The following is a 16337-nucleotide window of genomic DNA, read 5'->3' on the forward strand; positions in this document are numbered from 1 at the left end:
TATGGATGAAAAAACCCAACAAACCCACACATTTTTGTGGCTCTAGAGAAATTAGACAAGGGGCGTGATCTCATATGCACAATCAGGCTTTTGTTGTAGGTCCCATGCAGGCATGCGCTGTGTTGACAGCTGAGCTAAAGACACAGCAGGTTATGCAGGTGGTTCAGTCACTGCGATTCAAGAGTCCAAGGACATTTCTTCTCCTTTGTTATTGTGTTCTTGGAATACATTTCTGTTTTTAAATGATGCAAATTTCTGAATACATTAGCTTCAAGTCAGTGTTTCTCCTTATTTTACTTTGTTTTTCTTATCAAGGTAAGACATATTTACATTTTTATTCTAAAAACATATTTGCTTGGATTTTGCTGAGATAAATCCAGTGAATTTAAAGTGGGCTCAAGTTCAGAGTGACACTTGACGTTTGACATAAAGAGTCACAATCAATTGCCACAATTATTGTGACTTACAGGCTTTTAGGTTTCACCTTGAAATTTAGAGCTCTGTTTTCCCTCATGTGACCATCACACCATCATAGAGACTGGAACTTGCACAGATTCCAGCAAAACAAATGTATTATTTTAGCTTTTTGTAGCTAATCTTAACAACTCAACTACATAAAACACCTTAATCAAATGTTAAGAAAATGGTATTGAAACTACATAAAGTTGTAGTTTAACAGCTGATTAAGGCTAACACTATAAGTTGAGGTGCCTAATTCTTTTTGGCAGGGGCCCACTGTGAGCTGGTTGTTTCTCCTGCTGGTCCCTCTGACGTGAAGGTTTTAGCCGGGAGTCGAGTAACCCTGGCCGTGTCCTTCAGTGGTGCCTCTGACCCAGTGGTTACCTGGTTTATCAGAGACCTTCCTGTCGTCACCTGGACAATTGCATCTTTTGAGCCTCCAGACATTGCAGCAGACAGACGGACCGTGCTGACGATTGAAAGTAATGGATCCCTTACATTTTTAAACGTGCCTGTCTCCTATACCGACAGCTACACGGTTGAAATGACAAAGTCTGGGCTGGGAAAGTCACGGACTACTTTCAGCCTGAAAGTATATGGTGAGTTGTGTTTGATACCTTTGTTGGATGCTCAAATTTATTTGACACCATCTCCCATCTCTTATTAAATCTTTTTTTCCCCCAAACCCTTCTGAATTTGATAACACTGGCCTCATGTATAAATCTATATTTTCTCTTCATGCTAATAGTGAGAAGGTACGTTCACCAACATCTACAATATAAATACTTTACCCTAATGAATTTATGCCACTAAAGTTTCAATTTTCCGCCACGGTGATATTTTTTCCTGCACCTGATCCACCTTCAATAATTCGCAGACAACATCGAGAACGTGCTGTTGAGTATGCAGCCAGATTTCGCCACAGAGGGAGCAGCGCGGTTCACCCTCCACTACAGCATTCTGCAAGGAGTGGTAGAGCAGCAGATGTGGTTATTCCATGGCATCGAGATAAATAGCAACTCTCACTACTCGGTGGAAAACAGGAGCCTGGTGGTCCTTAAGCCGACCCGAAATGATACAGGACAGTACACCTTATTATTGACAAACCCCTTCAGCAGCGCAACAGCGCACAGCAACGTCACCGTGCGGTGTAAGCCTAAAAAACTCTGCTTCTGTCATTGAAAACCTCCCCTTCATTCTCTTCTAAATCTGTCTGTCTCAGATGGACCAGATGAGCCCACCCTTGAGGCCCACCCGGCTAAGCCTTTTTACATATCAGGAGACTCTCTGGCTCTTTCCTGCCGAGCTGATGGCTTCCCACAGCCAACTGTGGAGTGGCTCTTCGGTGGGCAGACCTTCTCCCACGCCAGAGTGCTCAATATAACAGATGTGCAGACCAGTCAAGGGGGTGAATACACATGTTTGTTGCGCAACGAGGAGACAATAAAACAACGGGAAAAGATCATTCATTTAAAAGTCTATGGTATGTAAAAAGTGTCAATGGAATCTTTGCATAGTGTTTAGTGTCTTAGATAAATTTCACTCCACTGGGCCCAATTAAAATTGTTGGACTAATAACGCTGCTTGAATTTGTACCATTAAAACAGGCTCTTGTCTTTGCAATATCTTATATTCACTTCCTCTCTTTAATCGAGTTTTCATCATGTGATGAAATTACTTCCAAGATCTTTTTCAACAGAGAGACCGTTGGGTACCCCTGTGTGCTCTGTGCAGTCAGTAAATAATACTGAATTGCAGTACCAGTGTCAGTGGTTGGCAGGAAGCCCTCCGGCACAGCTTTCCTTCCCAGTTTTGAGCAACTCCAGCAGCGGTGCTGCTATCTTCAGTTTAAATGTCACCGCCGTAAATACCCTCGATGGGAAACCTGTCACCTGCATTGCTGACCACCCAGTCGAAAAGACCAACTGTGACATTACTGCGCGTAAGTCTTGGATCCACAATGATCTATTTGAGGTGTACACATGATGAGCTATGGAGGTTCTCTCCACCAGGTAGTCCAGCCAAGTTCCTACCAGCTGTGAGAACGACAGTTGACTCTGAGGGCAAAATAGTGGTCAGTATCCGCTGTGTCAGCGAGGCGTCACCCACAGCTGCGGTGTTGTGGACCGACGGCCACAGAGCACTCACCAATGGGACAACCTACCAGATCATCAGTGACGCCACACAGCTCAACATTCACCATTATAATGTTAGCAACTTCCTCCTCAACAACTATACGTGCGTCTGCCGCAACCCACTGGGCAGCCAGTCCAGGCAAACGAGGTTAAAAGGTAACGTGAATCCAACCGGGGTCATTTTGGCGCAATTTTCTGAACTCCTACTGTTCCGGTACAATGATGGTGAAGAATGGTGCTTCGGAACAGCCAGTATTTTCAACAGGGCTCCTCCACTGGTCTCTCTCTGGGGCCCATATTTTCCCGTGGTCATTCAGTCATGACCCACGTCTAGAGTTTCTGTCCCCTACTATCCTCAGTGAATGAAACTCTAATACGCTTTGACATCTTGCCTCTTAGCGGAACAAACTTGGAGAGAGCGTCAATCAAATGTTAGTTACCATGGCTGCACGTGTCTGATGCATGCCTTTCAAAATAAGTTGCTTTGTCAAAAAAAACATATCCAACATCTGATGCACATGAAATATAATTTACTTTTTTTTCAGCAGCTGTCCGCTTACTCAGTTGTCATGGATTTGTGTAGTTTCTGCTCCTTTCCTCTAAACAAAGCTCTCCCTGGTTTACGATGGCACTTCCCACCCCCACCTCCACCCTATCTTTCCAGGACCGTCCATCTCAGATTCCAGTTTGTTCCCCAATCAAAATGGTACCATCATCACACTAACCTGGGAGGTCCCGCCGATGTCTATTGTTACAGGTGAGAGGGGCCACTTCCAGGATTATTTTTCCTGATAAATGTGTTTCGCAGTGCTGCGTCATGAACCCAATTTTCTGGTTTTGAGTTTGTACGTCTCAGCAAAAGCCTGGGACGCAAACACCCCCTTGAAAACAGAAACTCAGCACAGACGATACAGGTGTAAACACACTAGAGAAATGAGTGGACACTTTGGCAGAGCAGTTTTGTGTTCTCAAAACACACACCTGAGCTAAATGACTCCATAAATCAAATGACGTTTTAAATAAGACAGCATGATGAACATAAACATAAACATGATGCCATGTTTTCCAAAGGCTTTGATATTCAGATGAAAGGACCGGGCCTCCTGAGCCAAAACCACCATGGAATCGAAGACAGAAGCGCCTCAAGCAGATTTCACACCATCCAGCAGAAACCCGGCAGCGCTCGCAGCACAGATGTCTTTTACCTCGATCCAGACTTGACATATAGGTTCCGGGTGATACCTAAAGCCCGTGTGACAGAGGGAGAGCCCTCCAAAGTTCTGAAAATTGGTCCAGGTACGTCAGATTGTTGACTGCATATGCCTCAACGTTTCAGGTGTAAAACTCTTGGAAGTGTTGATTCTAGGCGGTGGGCTGAGCGGACCCGCCATCGCTGGCATTGCAGCTGGAATCCCCTGCAGCCTCCTCGTGCTGTTGCTTCTGCTGGGTGTGGTCGTCTACCTCTGGATCTACTGTGACAACAAAAGAAGTGTGTGATGTGTGCGCTTGTTTGGCACCAACTTTGAAATTAACTGATGCATTTCTTTCACATTCTATTGGTGTCATAGGCCAGAGGACTAGATATCCACTGTCAAGAGGGGGCGAGAAGGTTTGAGTCGCTTCACTGGTTAACATGACACATATTCAGTTATATGTGCAGCTTTATTAACAGTTCATTTATATATATATTTATATTTAGTGTACTGCTCCAGGCATTTATTTGGTTGTTTTGCTTTTTGTGCAGAAAGTGACAACCCAAATTGATAAAACTCCTCAAAATGTGTCAACAGGAGGTCTTAAAATTGCCCCAGATTACAACAGGTTACAGCAGGTAGGCTTTTCAAGATTAAAATATCTGACTGGATGGATTTTATTCATAGTATTCTTTCCTTATCAGGCTCCTTCTGAAAGATCTGTGGCTCTCCCCAACTTTGTCCCCCCACCACCCGTCAGAGTGGCTACAACTGTTTAAGACTAATTCTTATTCACGAACATTTTATAATTTTATTTTATTTTAAAAGTGGGAGGTTTTATTTACATAATCTTTTTTATATATAAACTTTCTCCACTTTAACATGTCATTTCATTTATTGATTAAAAGCAATATTAAAGCCATTTCTCTCTGCTTGCTGTCTTGAATTTTGAGTACCGTAGTTAATGAAATTAAGCATTTAGATGATGATGTCAGACTTGCTTGGCAGGTATGTGTGGGATTGTTCTATGCATATATTCAGATAATCTCACAGTTTAGCCTTTCATTCGCTTTAGCTTATTTTTTATAATGTACAGTTTTTCTGTTTTTATTGACCTATCGATAATTACTAGTGCAAGGGCACAAGGGCAGCCTCACAATTCCAAAGTATAGCAGAGAGCCAAAATAGTATACAGGGAGGGTTTTCTGACACCAATACCAGAGAGATTAGTAGTCAAAGTATTACCAAAATATTTTTTGTTGTTTACAACTTTGAAGGTTGGCCAACAGGTGGTGCTGTTCTCCACGCCTCTCTGTGCTTCCACCTTATCAATGTAGGTTTATTTGAGTGATCTCGGGAGATACTGTATGTGGCCCTGGTAGAGTATCCATCACTCCCAAAGCTGAGACAAGAACGGGAGTGTGGGTTCTAAATCTAGTGGTCTTTATTGCATAGTTCCATGCATAAAATTCTGCTGAACTGTGGCTGTGAGGAGCAGCAATTGAGGACAAAAAAAGCAGAGAAAGAAACAAAAGCAAAGATCATGTGATGCAGTCACTCACATTAAGAGTTCGAAACCTGTTCAAAATACTGCTTTAATCAAATATTCGGATGTTCTACAGATTACTATTAAATAATTAATGCTTAAAAACGTATAATGGTGATCTTTAATGTAAAACTTGAAGCAGAAGCAGAGCTCTACAAAATTGCTGAGCTAGCTATAGCAATGTTGAACATTATGACTGTCACATATTTGCTGCATCAATCAGTCTTAACATGTAGATTACATACACAAATCTTTGATATGTACTTTAGAGAGATGTCAGTGAACAGTAGAATTGCCAACATTGTGACTAGGGCATCCCACTCTCTAATAGGGATCAGATGTTTTTATGGGCCATTTCCTGCAACCAAAAAGTGAAGCAAGTTCTTTTTATCTAGGCCAAGTGCAGCTATTGTGTCATACTGATTCCAAGAGCTTTTACACAAACCTGAGTCTCAGTTTCAACAGCAACAATTAAATGCGTGTTTATTTCTCAATGCCACTTTAAAGGTTGCAAATTGCACCACCAAATGTTTTTTTTCAAAAGGTAACAGCAGCAAAGGAAAAGCTAATTAAAATCCAAAAAAAATTGGAATATCCGTCCCAATTCAAATTCTCTTTTTAGACGTCTTTTGCCTTTTGGAGGACTTCATCCTTTGTTGTACGAAAGACCAGTTCGAGGGGGCAACTGTTAAGTATGGAGAAGGAATTTTACCCAACCACAAACATCAGTTGGTCCCAGTACGTCCCAGTAACTATGCACAATCATATATTTACTTTGGTTGTCAGAATAATTCTATGCTGACTATATTTAGACAATTAACAGGCACATTAAGTGCAGCATTTTAATAGACTGGTGGTCCCAGTGCACATGCAATGATCTCCGGTCATGTCTCTTTTTTCCCCCAGCATGTATGTGTCCTTGTGGCCACGCCCACACCACTGTGAATGAAAGTGTGCAATTCAGCATGTTCCATTGACCACAGCAGTACTGCAAGCCTCTGCACATCCACAGTTCCAGAACCCCTAATAGAAAAACAGACAAGGACTGTGGTGCTGCAACATCATACCCATCACACCCAGCCCCCAATACCATAACCCCCCACCCCTCCCTTGACCCCCAAAATATACACCAAATAGAGGTCCGGTGTGAAAGCCCTCACGTGGCTTTTGCCCCGGCAGCTCCAGTGCGTTTGTTCTGAGCTGATTGTTGTGAAGGATTTTGCCACCATCAACAAAATTTTTTAGGGGATAACCTTTTGGAATTTGGCCTAGGGCTCCCTCTTTCATGCTTCACACACTCCTGGCGTGCACTCTCTCTCATTCTTTCCCTGAGTAAAGGCTGACACTGGAGGGCTGACTTATCCCGAGGAGTTCTGGTAAGATGATGACAGGTCTTTTGGTAATTGCTGATGTCACTTTGGTGAAATGAATAGTTAAAGGTAGGCTTCTAACCACTCACTAGTTGATCAGGTTATCACTCATATGTGAATGGGGATATACTGTAAGCAGATTCATTACTTGCTACTTATTTACTTTCAAATCTTTACTCTTAAAAAAATACATTGATTTGGTTTTGTATTTTCAGGTTAACTGTTGATGCCTTAAAGTCTCCAACTGAGAGTGTAACATGCATGTCAGCTTTGATGTGACACAGATGTGGAAAAGGATGCAATCCGTTTGTATTTTTGAGTTTGTAGTTGAAAAAGCCATATAATAAATGTAAAGCGTATCAGATTTCTGTTCATCTCCAACATTACTCTCATTTCAATACTGAGCATCAGAAGTATAACAGACGTCTCTCTGCTTCATCAGATTTTTGGGCTTATCCGCCCTCATCAGGTTGCTTTACTATCACAACTGAATGAAGCTTGAGCTCTATTACAAGGTTTAAATCCCCACCGGCTCCCATTCCCACCTGTTTTCTTTTCGTGCAGTACGTGAAGCCTTGGTGTCACTCATGATGTACAGCTTCATGGGAGGGGGCTTATTTTGTGCCATTGTGGGGAACATCCTGTTGGTGGTCTCAACAGCGACAGACTACTGGATGCAGTACCGTCTCTCTGGCAGCTTTGCCCATCAAGGCCTGTGGAGGTACTGCATGTCTGGGAAATGCTACATGCAGACTGACAGCATCGGTAAGTGAATGTGGCCCTTAAAGCCTCATCATGGGACTGAATCTGAACTGTACTCACCTGAACACAGGTTGTAGTATTTGTAGAGAATCCATGGTTGACATTGCTGCAGTATCAGCCGAGCATGAGGGAAACGCTTGGACTTGGAGTATTTCAGATTTTGGTTTGACCAAATTTTTATTAGATGACCAAATGAGCAATAATCACTTCAAGATGCTGTCAAGATGGAGATCATCATCTATTTAATGGTCATCCAATAAAGTGGCCTGACATGAAGAACATTTGTTTATTTATTTGATTTTTTTTTTTTAGCTGCTTGTAAACAGAACTCTAAAATGGACAGTGGGTCATGTCTGGATCCATACATATGCATATGTACAGGAGGAAATACTTAACATGGCTTTTCTCACCTGATCTGACGTGCTTAAGTCAGTGTGCTAACGCACAGTTAATATCTCAGTGGCGTATTCACACGATTAACTTACGGTAATTAACACACAGAATCTACAATTAGTCTGCATATTTCAAATGACACACCAAAACAAGGCTTTGTTATTTTGTTTTAAAAACATAAATATGAAGTTTGCATTCTGGCTTGATTTTCCTCCTCAGCCTACTGGAACGCCACTCGCGCCTTCATGATCCTGTCGGCCATGTCGTGCTTTGCTGGAATCATCGCTGGGATCCTCTCTTTTGCCCACTTTTCAGCCTTCGAGAGGTTCAATCGCTCCTTTGCTGCTGGCATCATGTTCTTCGTTTCGAGTGAGTTGCGGTGGCGGCCATGAGTGAAGCAGGTCCAATAACAGACCTGGTTACAGGGTTAAATTTAAAATTGTGCTTCTCCCTCTGTCCTGTTCCAAAGCTCTCTTTGTTCTGCTTGCAATGGCTATTTACACGGGGGTGACAGTGAACTTCCTGGGTAAGCGCTTTGGCGACTGGCGTTTCTCCTGGTCGTACATACTAGGCTGGGTGGCACTGCTGATGACCTTCTTTGCAGGTTTGTTTTTAAAAAAAAGTGTTTTATGTGTTACTACAGTGTTATTTGTGTTAAATAAGCATTCTACTGCTGTCCATCTATCTTGTAAATTATTTTGCAGGTATATTCTACATGTGCGCCTACAGAATGCACGAATGCAGAAGAGTGGCTGGCCCACGTTGAACCAGGACAGATGTGCCGTGGGTGTAAAGGTTCCCAAATGCCATTCAAATGCAGGGCATTTGCTGTCAAAAATAAATAAATAAATAAAATCTACAACTTTGATCAGATCATTTCTTTTGGCTTTGACATACAAAATAGGTCTTCTCCAGGGTAGCTATACAGACAGCGGAGTAAAAATTGGCGTCAGTACATGACAAAAAATACTGAAAAGCAAAGGATAGAGGCCAAAGTGCCCACTATATAATAGCTGTAGCTAATTTGGGTAGTTCCCGAATGACTCAGGCCTGCTTCCTCACCCTCTGAAGTAAGAACATCATTACTGAAATGCTTCTGAAAACAAACCTGCATATTTTGACAAAGCGAATGCACAAAGGTCTATACAGAGGAAGTGTTTTATTTCTGGCTCAATTTTAGAGACCTCTCTGGTGTGTAGAAGATAAGGAAATCCCGAAATTTCCAGTTATACAACAATAAACAGCTTTATCTCACTAATTTCAGCCTGTGGCCTTTACTGGCCACAAAGTGCACTTTAGCGCACACACATAAACTCACACACATATGAAGACACACAAGGGACTGGTTATATTGACCAATAAAAATGAGAAGGAGTGACATTATCAATTACATAAAACAGACAACTGAGTGGTATTTTATATTTTTTTTAAAAAGTATAAAACTATAAACTAGTAACGTAATAAAATAACTGTATAAATATGAAATATGTTTGAAAAAACAGGCGTATTTACAAAAATCAATAGACCATTCAGGCCAGAGTAAAATTATAAATGCTCAGAAAAGAAAAATATATAAAATAGAATTAAGAGACTAGGCATATTGGTTTGAAATGGAATGTTCAAAATCACTTCAGACAAATGTGTTCATTGTTTATAATTTTTTCAATGATCAATTTTTGGTTTATGTAATGTGAGAAACTTGATAAAGAGCTACTGTAAAGTATCCAGACTGCCAACGTCTTTTAGTGGCAATCCAGTTTCTTTGGTTTTAATATTTTAAGGTAATTATTTGTTTTGAGCCCAGCAAATGATTCACTCAAATGGTCAGTAATGAAAGAACAACTTGCTATTATTGTCCAGTGCTTGTGGTGTACTAGGGTCCAAAGAAAGTAGTTTTTTCAAACACAAATTAGCCGCTACCTTTAGGGACAGATCATGCTCGCTTTGCCAAGGCTGCAGAGCCTATATTTTGTTAGCAAAATACCTGAAACAGCTCATTATATTTGTTCCAGATTCTATGATCCTGACTTTGCTAGATCCGTGTCTGGTCTGTGTGTTTGGTCTGTGGTGCTCTTTTCTCCACTAGGGCGTGGGTGATCCATCTCTGGTAATGGTTGCCTCTACACACTGATCGTTGATTAGCAGGCCTTTAAGCAGCCAGCACCAGCTGTCTAGTGTCAGTTGTTTTGTAAGTACCAGTGGTAACTGGAGCGGTCCGTCTTCCATTCCTTGACCTTGTTGTGTTTTTCTAACTGCGTTTTCTACTCTTGCCTTTAGGTTACCATGTCTTCCCTCCACATTGAGCACCTCAATGAGCTTTGGTTTGGCACTTTGTTCACGTTCCTATTCACAAGTAGCACACACACCTTCCTTCACTAATGTAAATATTTTGTAAGTAAACTGTTCACTGAAGCCGTCTTCCTTGTCTGTCTTCTTGGGTCCCGCCTTGAGTTTTGTCAGTGAGTTCTAACAGAACAATCTGACCAAAATGGCCCCAGCAGACACTGAGGCGTTTCGGCATTGACCTTCCAGGGTGCATCAAACGTACTCAGTCAGGTTTTGAGCTCACTTCAGAAGCTCTCTGACAATGTTGTTCTCCTTGGTCAGCAGTCCAACCAACCACCACTCTAGCTCTCTCCACAGTCCACCCTTCTCCGGTCTCCATCATTTACTGCACTGCATGAGCATATGTCCCCATTCCCAAATACTATTCGGTGAGGTAGGCCGGTGTGGTAGCGTCTTAATACAATGCTAATTGGTATTTGATCTCCAAGCCCTAAAGTACTCCTTAGACAGGGCGAAGATTGCCTGTGTGGTCAATCTTTTGTCTGGTCGTGCTGCACAGTGGGCCACTGTAATTATCGAGAATCGTGCTCCCACATCAGCTAATTATGAGTTGTTTGTTGCGGAGCTGTGATGTATGTTCACCCAGTTCAGGGTGGTGAGCCATTGACCAGACTTTTCGGTTCCTGCCAGGGTTCTTCATCTGTAGCTGATTATTCCATTCAATTTTGCATTCATGCAGCTGAGAGTGGTTGAAATGATTCAGCACTTCGAGGGGGTTTCGTTAGCAGTCTAAATGAGGAGCTCAAGGATAAACTCACGGTGAGAAATGAGACAACAGACCTCAAGTCCCTAATTTCCCTCTCCATCCACCTTGACAATCGTCTGAGGTTTAAGATGAAGACAGAGGCGTGGAACACATTGAGAGCCAGTCACCCCTCACCTCAAGCGCTAACACAGTTGGATGATCAGTGTCCATTTCCTGACCACCATCAGCAGAGCCCATGCAGCGGGGTCGAGCACGGCTCACTGGTCCGGAGAGGCAGAAGAGGCTGGTTTCGGGGGTATGACTATATTCTGGCCAAGCTGGCCACTTCATTGCCTCTTGTCCCACGTGGCCAAAACGAATAAGCTTGTCAGTGCAAGTGGGAGAACTAGCGAGCTGTCACTCTTCCCACTCCATGGCCTCTAGGCTATCTTTGTCCGGGATGCTCTCTTGGCAACATGAATCTCTTCCCTTGAGTTTTTTAGTGGATTTAGGTGCTGACGGGTGTTTCATTGACCAGGAGGTGGTGAGGAAGTCCAACGTTCCCATAGTAGAGCTCCCCAAGCCAGTCACTTTCACGGACCTCGACGGTAAGCCGATCACTACAGTGACGCATCAGACAATCCCTCTCTTAACATCTCCATGAACCATCTTGAGGTGATCCAGTTTTTGTGATTCCCTCCCCTGCTGTTCTCAGGTCCCCCTGGTTAAGTTTCCATAACCCTCAATTTAACTAGTCATTAGGCATGATCACTGGCTGGAGTGCTTCCTGCCACTCCGATTGTCTTCAGTCTGCTCAGGCCTCCCTACCTGCAAGCACAGTTCCCCTTTCCGAGCCACCCGACCTGTCAATGGTGCCAGTGGAATATCATGACCTTGCAGAGGTGTTCAGTAAGAAGCATGCTCTCTCGTTGCCTCATTGGCTCGATGACGGGTGTATCGACCTCCTTCCTGGGGTGCCGCTTCCATCCGGCAGGTTATACCACCTCTCACCTCTCACTTCTGTGAACCAGCTGTATGTGAAGACCAAGAAGTGTGATTTTCATGCCACCTCTGTCACTTTTCTGGGCTTCGTCATCTAGCAGTTCCAACTCTCCAGATCCATCGAAGGTGAAGGCTGTGGTGGAGTGGCCTACTCCCTTTTCCCTAAAACAGCTTCAGTGTTTCCTGGGCTTTGCCAACTTTTATAGATGTTTATCCAAAGTTACAGCAAGGTGGTAGCCCCTCTAACCAGTCTGACATCTACCCTCAAGCCATTCTGCTGGTCCCAAGTAGGCATGAGGCTGCATTCTTTCTCAAGTCAATATTCACCTTCGCTCCTATCTTGGTTCACCTGGATCCCAGCCGTCAGATCGTGATTCTTCGAAAGTTGGTGTGGGCGCTGTTCTCTCTCAGTGAGATCCTGAGGAATAGAAGCTCCGTCCCTGTGCCTTCTTTAGCCATCGACTGACCCCCTGCAGAATGAAACTATGACGTAGGTAATCGAGAGCGCCTTGCAGTGGTGCTGGCCTAACAGGAGTGGAGGCACTGGTTGGAGGGGTCAGCTCAGCCATTTGTGGTATGGACAGACCACAAGAACCTTGGCTATCTCAGGAGTGCAAAGCGGCTTCTCTCGGCAAGAACGTTGGGCCCTTTTCCTGGGGCGTTTCCGGTTCACCCTGACCTACCAGCCTGGATCAGCGAACATTAAGCCGGATGCCTTGTCCTGCCAGTTCTCTCCCAATCCCTTCAGTTTTCAGCTTGTGCCCATCCTGCCCCCCTCCTGCATTGTGACCGCAGCTACCTGGGCGGTGGAGGAGAAGGTGCAGGAGACACAGCAATCTCAGCCCAGTCCCACATGTACCCCTCACAACCGGCTGTTTGTCCCAGAGTCTGTTCTCTCTGAAGTACTGGAATGGGGCCATTCTTCCCAGCTCAGTTGCCATCCAGGCTACCCCAGACCCTTTGCTTCGTCCAGCAACAATTATAGTGGCCTTCTATGTCCCAGGGCATTAAGTCCTTCGTCGCTGCCTGTCCGGTATCTGCCCGAGGGAAGTCCTCCGACTGACCACCCGTGGGGCTCTTTTAATCTGCTCACCATCCCAAGATGCCCCTGGTCACACATTGCACGTCTGAGACTTTTTTGGGATACATCATTGCTTAGGGCTGTATCTGGATGGACCCAGCGAGGTCTCTCCTGTAGCCTCCTGGCCACTCCCCAATTCCAGTAAGCAACACTGCGGAAATGATTGTTAAAATGCCTTTGGGGTAATGGCGGCATTGGCTGGAGGGGGCCAGAGTGCCTTTTCTAGTGTGGACCGAACACAAGAACTTGGAGTTCATCCAGACCGCCAAAAGACTGAATTTGCGTCAAACACGCTGCGCCCTGTTCTTTGCCCATTTTAATTTCACCCTCTCCTACAATTCTGCTACCCGCAATGTGAAACCTGATGCCCTTTCTCGTCAGTTCCAGAAGGGAGAGAACCCAGGAGAAGAGCCTGAATTCATTCTTCCTATTCTCTAAATGGTTGCCATTTTTTCTTGGGAGATCAAGGTGAGAGTGAAGTCTGCCATTGAAGGGTAGGCTCGCCACAGCGCCCGCCCTCCTGATGGCTAGTTTGTTCTGCCGATTCTAACGTCTGGGGTTTTGCAGTGGACCCATGGTTCTAGACTCACCTGTCATCCTGTTTTCCAAAGAACACGAGCTTTTCTCCTCCAACACTTCTGGTGGGCCACTCTGGAGGAGGACATGCATGGATTCATCAAGGCCTGTACCATTTGCTCCCAACACAAACCATCTCGTCAAGCTCCCTCTGGTCTTTTTCAGCCCCTGGCACTCACACTTTGCCAGATTTTTTTGTGTGCTCATGCCCTCTCCAGCATTATTCTTTAGATTGTTTTCCTGGTTAAGACCCTGCCTGTTCTCGACCTGCCTGTCCTGCTCCTGCCCTGGTAAACTACTTATTCTTCCATCTGACTTTGCCTGTTTCCTGGCTGTTCTGGTTTGCCTGAGTTCTTCTCATCCTGCAACGTGTTCTTTTCTGAGGATTATCGACCTGTGGGATTATTTCCTGGAATTTTTGGACACTGTTCTTACACTGTGCTCTTACATGGACAGACTATTAATTAATCACTGGGAAAGTTCTTCTGTGGTTTGTGTGTTGCAACTGGGTCCTGCTTCTGCCTATGACACTTAAATAGATTGAAATTCTGTTGACATTTAATATTTTTCATTTAAATGTTCTCAGTGATGTCTTATTACATCATTAGGGAGTATTTAATGAGCGTGAATTGGGATGCTATTTAAAAATTTATTTCAATAAGACGTACAGCATTTTTATAACATTTTGGTTTATCAGGCAGTCACATCAGACCCCTAATTAAAGTATTAGTCTGGAGTTCTACTTTTTCAGCCTGTTTTCTTCTCTCTGGTATTCTGCATTTGGGAGTCCATTATTCTCCGCCACCATTCTTCATAGAGTCAGTCTGAGGTTTGTCTTCCTCAAGTCATTCTGAAAGTGTGTAATGGTACAGATTTCCTCTTTGATGCTGCTCCAGCTGTCTCAACCTCCCTCTTCTCTGCCATTCCTAGCAATGCTGGCAATAGACAGGCAGAATGTAACTTGATTCTGACAACTCAGTAGATGGCACTGTTTCGACAACACATGGTGCACTGAAAGCTTGCGTCAGCATCTAAAAAGAAGTGTTTCTGCTGAGATGGTCAACTGTGTTTTCAGTTCCTCACTGTGATACTGGTGATGTCAAGAGTTCCTAGTCTGCAGCTTCCGCCATGTTTAGTTCACACATAAACTCAGCTGATGATATAAGGAGACTTTAGCTGCATCTAAATGTATTATACTGTATTTAGTCATTATATAAAATGTCTGTCGCAGTAAAGTTGTTTTATTCAAAGTACTGATCTACTGTTGCATTATTGAAATGTATTAGTATTTGACAGGTACCCTTTTAACACAGCACACATGTATTCATCCATTTCCCAAACTCATGCGTTTAACCATAAACTGTTGCTTAACATGCTTATCTTCTCGTAAAAATAAATGTTTCCCTTTAAGATTTGTTTGTTTTGAATGAATTCAGTCGATTTTGTCTGATTATTTGAAAATGTGGAAATAAGGTGAAACTAATGGAAACAATGAAATTTAAAAAAAGTTAGAGATATACAGATCGCAGAATAGACAAGGCATAAAAAGTACGATCTAAGACACTCCAGTTTCCAAAACAGCTTTGTTGAAATCAGTGAGCTGTTCTGTGCCTGAATATTATTCCATCACCAGAGAGCAAAATATAAAAATGCTGAGTTCAAAATTCAGGGGAGCCACAAGAGCCCCCATCTAGTGGTGTGAAGACTGTAGAAACTTAGTGGAAGTCAGCAGTCAACGTCCCCTGTGCAACATGTCAAGATAGTTTGTATAAGAAGTTTATATTTTGTGATTAAATAAAAGAAATATTTGAGGGTTGGATTAATTAGAGGGATTATTTAAGTGTGGTTATGGAGGGAGTTATTCATTAAAGAGAATCACAGCTTCTGCAGCTTGTGTCAAGAGAATCACAGCAAAAAAAGGGGAGGCCAGATCCAGATCAAGGACTGGACTGGGACCCCCTCCTCCAAAGTATGCTGCACAGTTCATAACAGTGAGCACCATTTCAAATTGCTGGAACTCCATCCAAAAGGGCATTTGCTCACAATTGCTCTCCGACTTTCCCCTGAACTGAGCTCAGGGCAGTGTTAAGGTATGAAAGTGTCAACATGAGCTCCCAAAAATGCTAATGAACAGTAAATGCTTAAACTGATCACTGAAAAAAATCCCAATTCTATACTTTGGGTGTGAGTCTTTTGGGTGGACCAAAATGCTCTTGTTCACTGGCAAGCTTGGTGGACAAATGTTTGGGTTCATCTGCTGGTCAGTTGGTTGCGCAACATATAAACTGCACTATGCATTTTCATAGTGTTGCTTTAATGAACAGCTTAGCAATAGGGCATTTTTGTACATGGCAAAGGCTATAAGTTAAATTTTCGGCTATAAGTTACAGACAACAAAGATTCACCCATACAGGTTTATTCTCAACTAAAACCTTTTCAATCCCACATCCTTAAAGTATAGGGTCATCACACCTATTTGCCTTCTGCGTAACAGGCGGGGGCACTGGTTAGCCGGGGGCATTGTTTGGTCAGTGGTTGTCTACCCACACCTGCTGTAATAAACCTGCAAGCATTTTAAAGTTCCTTCCCCATCGGTGAACATCATCATCTCCAACTATCTCTGCATTGGCGGATGATCTGACAGCTATAGGTACTGGTCCGATAGAAGAACATCATCGTCTAGCCAATAAAGCAATGGTGCAGATGATTCTGTCTTCCAAGGTTTCAGGGAATTGTATTTTTGTCCCTAAATTGGATTAGTTGACACGCATACCTAGTATTTTTATAAT

The 16337-nt window shown here is 43.4% G+C and overlaps 2 protein-coding genes across 3 annotated transcripts; both read left to right on the forward strand.

Moving 5' to 3' along the window:
* The first annotated feature begins 108 nt into the window (after positions 1-108).
* vsig10l (V-set and immunoglobulin domain containing 10 like) lies at positions 109-4709 on the forward strand. 2 transcript variants are annotated; one of them, XM_057044802.1, is made up of 12 exons: positions 109-315; positions 729-1058; positions 1337-1609; positions 1682-1942; positions 2159-2401; positions 2472-2750; positions 3259-3351; positions 3666-3890; positions 3961-4083; positions 4163-4203; positions 4339-4425; positions 4492-4709. In XM_057044802.1, exons 1-12 carry the CDS (start codon positions 243-245, stop codon positions 4564-4566), a joined length of 2103 nt encoding a protein of 700 aa, XP_056900782.1. In that variant the 5' UTR covers positions 109-242; the 3' UTR covers positions 4567-4709. The 2 variants fall into 2 exon arrangements, with proteins under 2 accessions (XP_056900782.1, XP_056900783.1); XM_057044803.1 differs by lacking the exon at positions 109-315 and having other exon boundaries at positions 954-1065.
* Positions 4710-6499: 1790 nt separating this feature from the next.
* Positions 6500-8720, forward strand: lim2.5 (lens intrinsic membrane protein 2.5). The gene is made up of 5 exons (XM_057044843.1): positions 6500-6709; positions 7268-7468; positions 8078-8227; positions 8328-8462; positions 8563-8720. The coding sequence occupies exons 2-5, from the start codon at positions 7291-7293 to the stop codon at positions 8622-8624; spliced, it is 525 nt and encodes a 174-aa protein (XP_056900823.1). The 5' UTR covers positions 6500-6709; positions 7268-7290; the 3' UTR covers positions 8625-8720.
* The last annotated feature ends 7617 nt before the right edge of the window (positions 8721-16337 follow it).

Source organism: Takifugu flavidus, chromosome 10 (assembly GCF_003711565.1).
Source record: "Takifugu flavidus isolate HTHZ2018 chromosome 10, ASM371156v2, whole genome shotgun sequence".
Taxonomy (NCBI): domain Eukaryota; kingdom Metazoa; phylum Chordata; class Actinopteri; order Tetraodontiformes; family Tetraodontidae; genus Takifugu; species Takifugu flavidus.

What these genes read in the sequence shown, in the direction of transcription:
- vsig10l (XM_057044802.1), top strand. Translation starts at nt 243, where the DNA reads ATGATGCAAATTTCTGAATACATTAGCTTCAAGTCAGTGTTTCTCCTT. An exon ending in CATTCATTTAAAAGTCTATG is followed by an intron (nt 1,943 to 2,158) that starts GTATGTAAAAAG and finishes CTTTTTCAACAG; the next exon opens with AGAGACCGTTGGGTACCCCT. An exon ending in CAACTGTGACATTACTGCGC is followed by an intron (nt 2,402 to 2,471) that starts GTAAGTCTTGGA and finishes TCTCTCCACCAG; the next exon opens with GTAGTCCAGCCAAGTTCCTA.
- lim2.5 (XM_057044843.1), top strand. Translation starts at nt 7,291, where the DNA reads ATGATGTACAGCTTCATGGGAGGGGGCTTATTTTGTGCCATTGTGGGG. An exon ending in CATGCAGACTGACAGCATCG is followed by an intron (nt 7,469 to 8,077) that starts GTAAGTGAATGT and finishes TTTCCTCCTCAG; the next exon opens with CCTACTGGAACGCCACTCGC. An exon ending in GCTGATGACCTTCTTTGCAG is followed by an intron (nt 8,463 to 8,562) that starts GTTTGTTTTTAA and finishes ATTATTTTGCAG; the next exon opens with GTATATTCTACATGTGCGCC.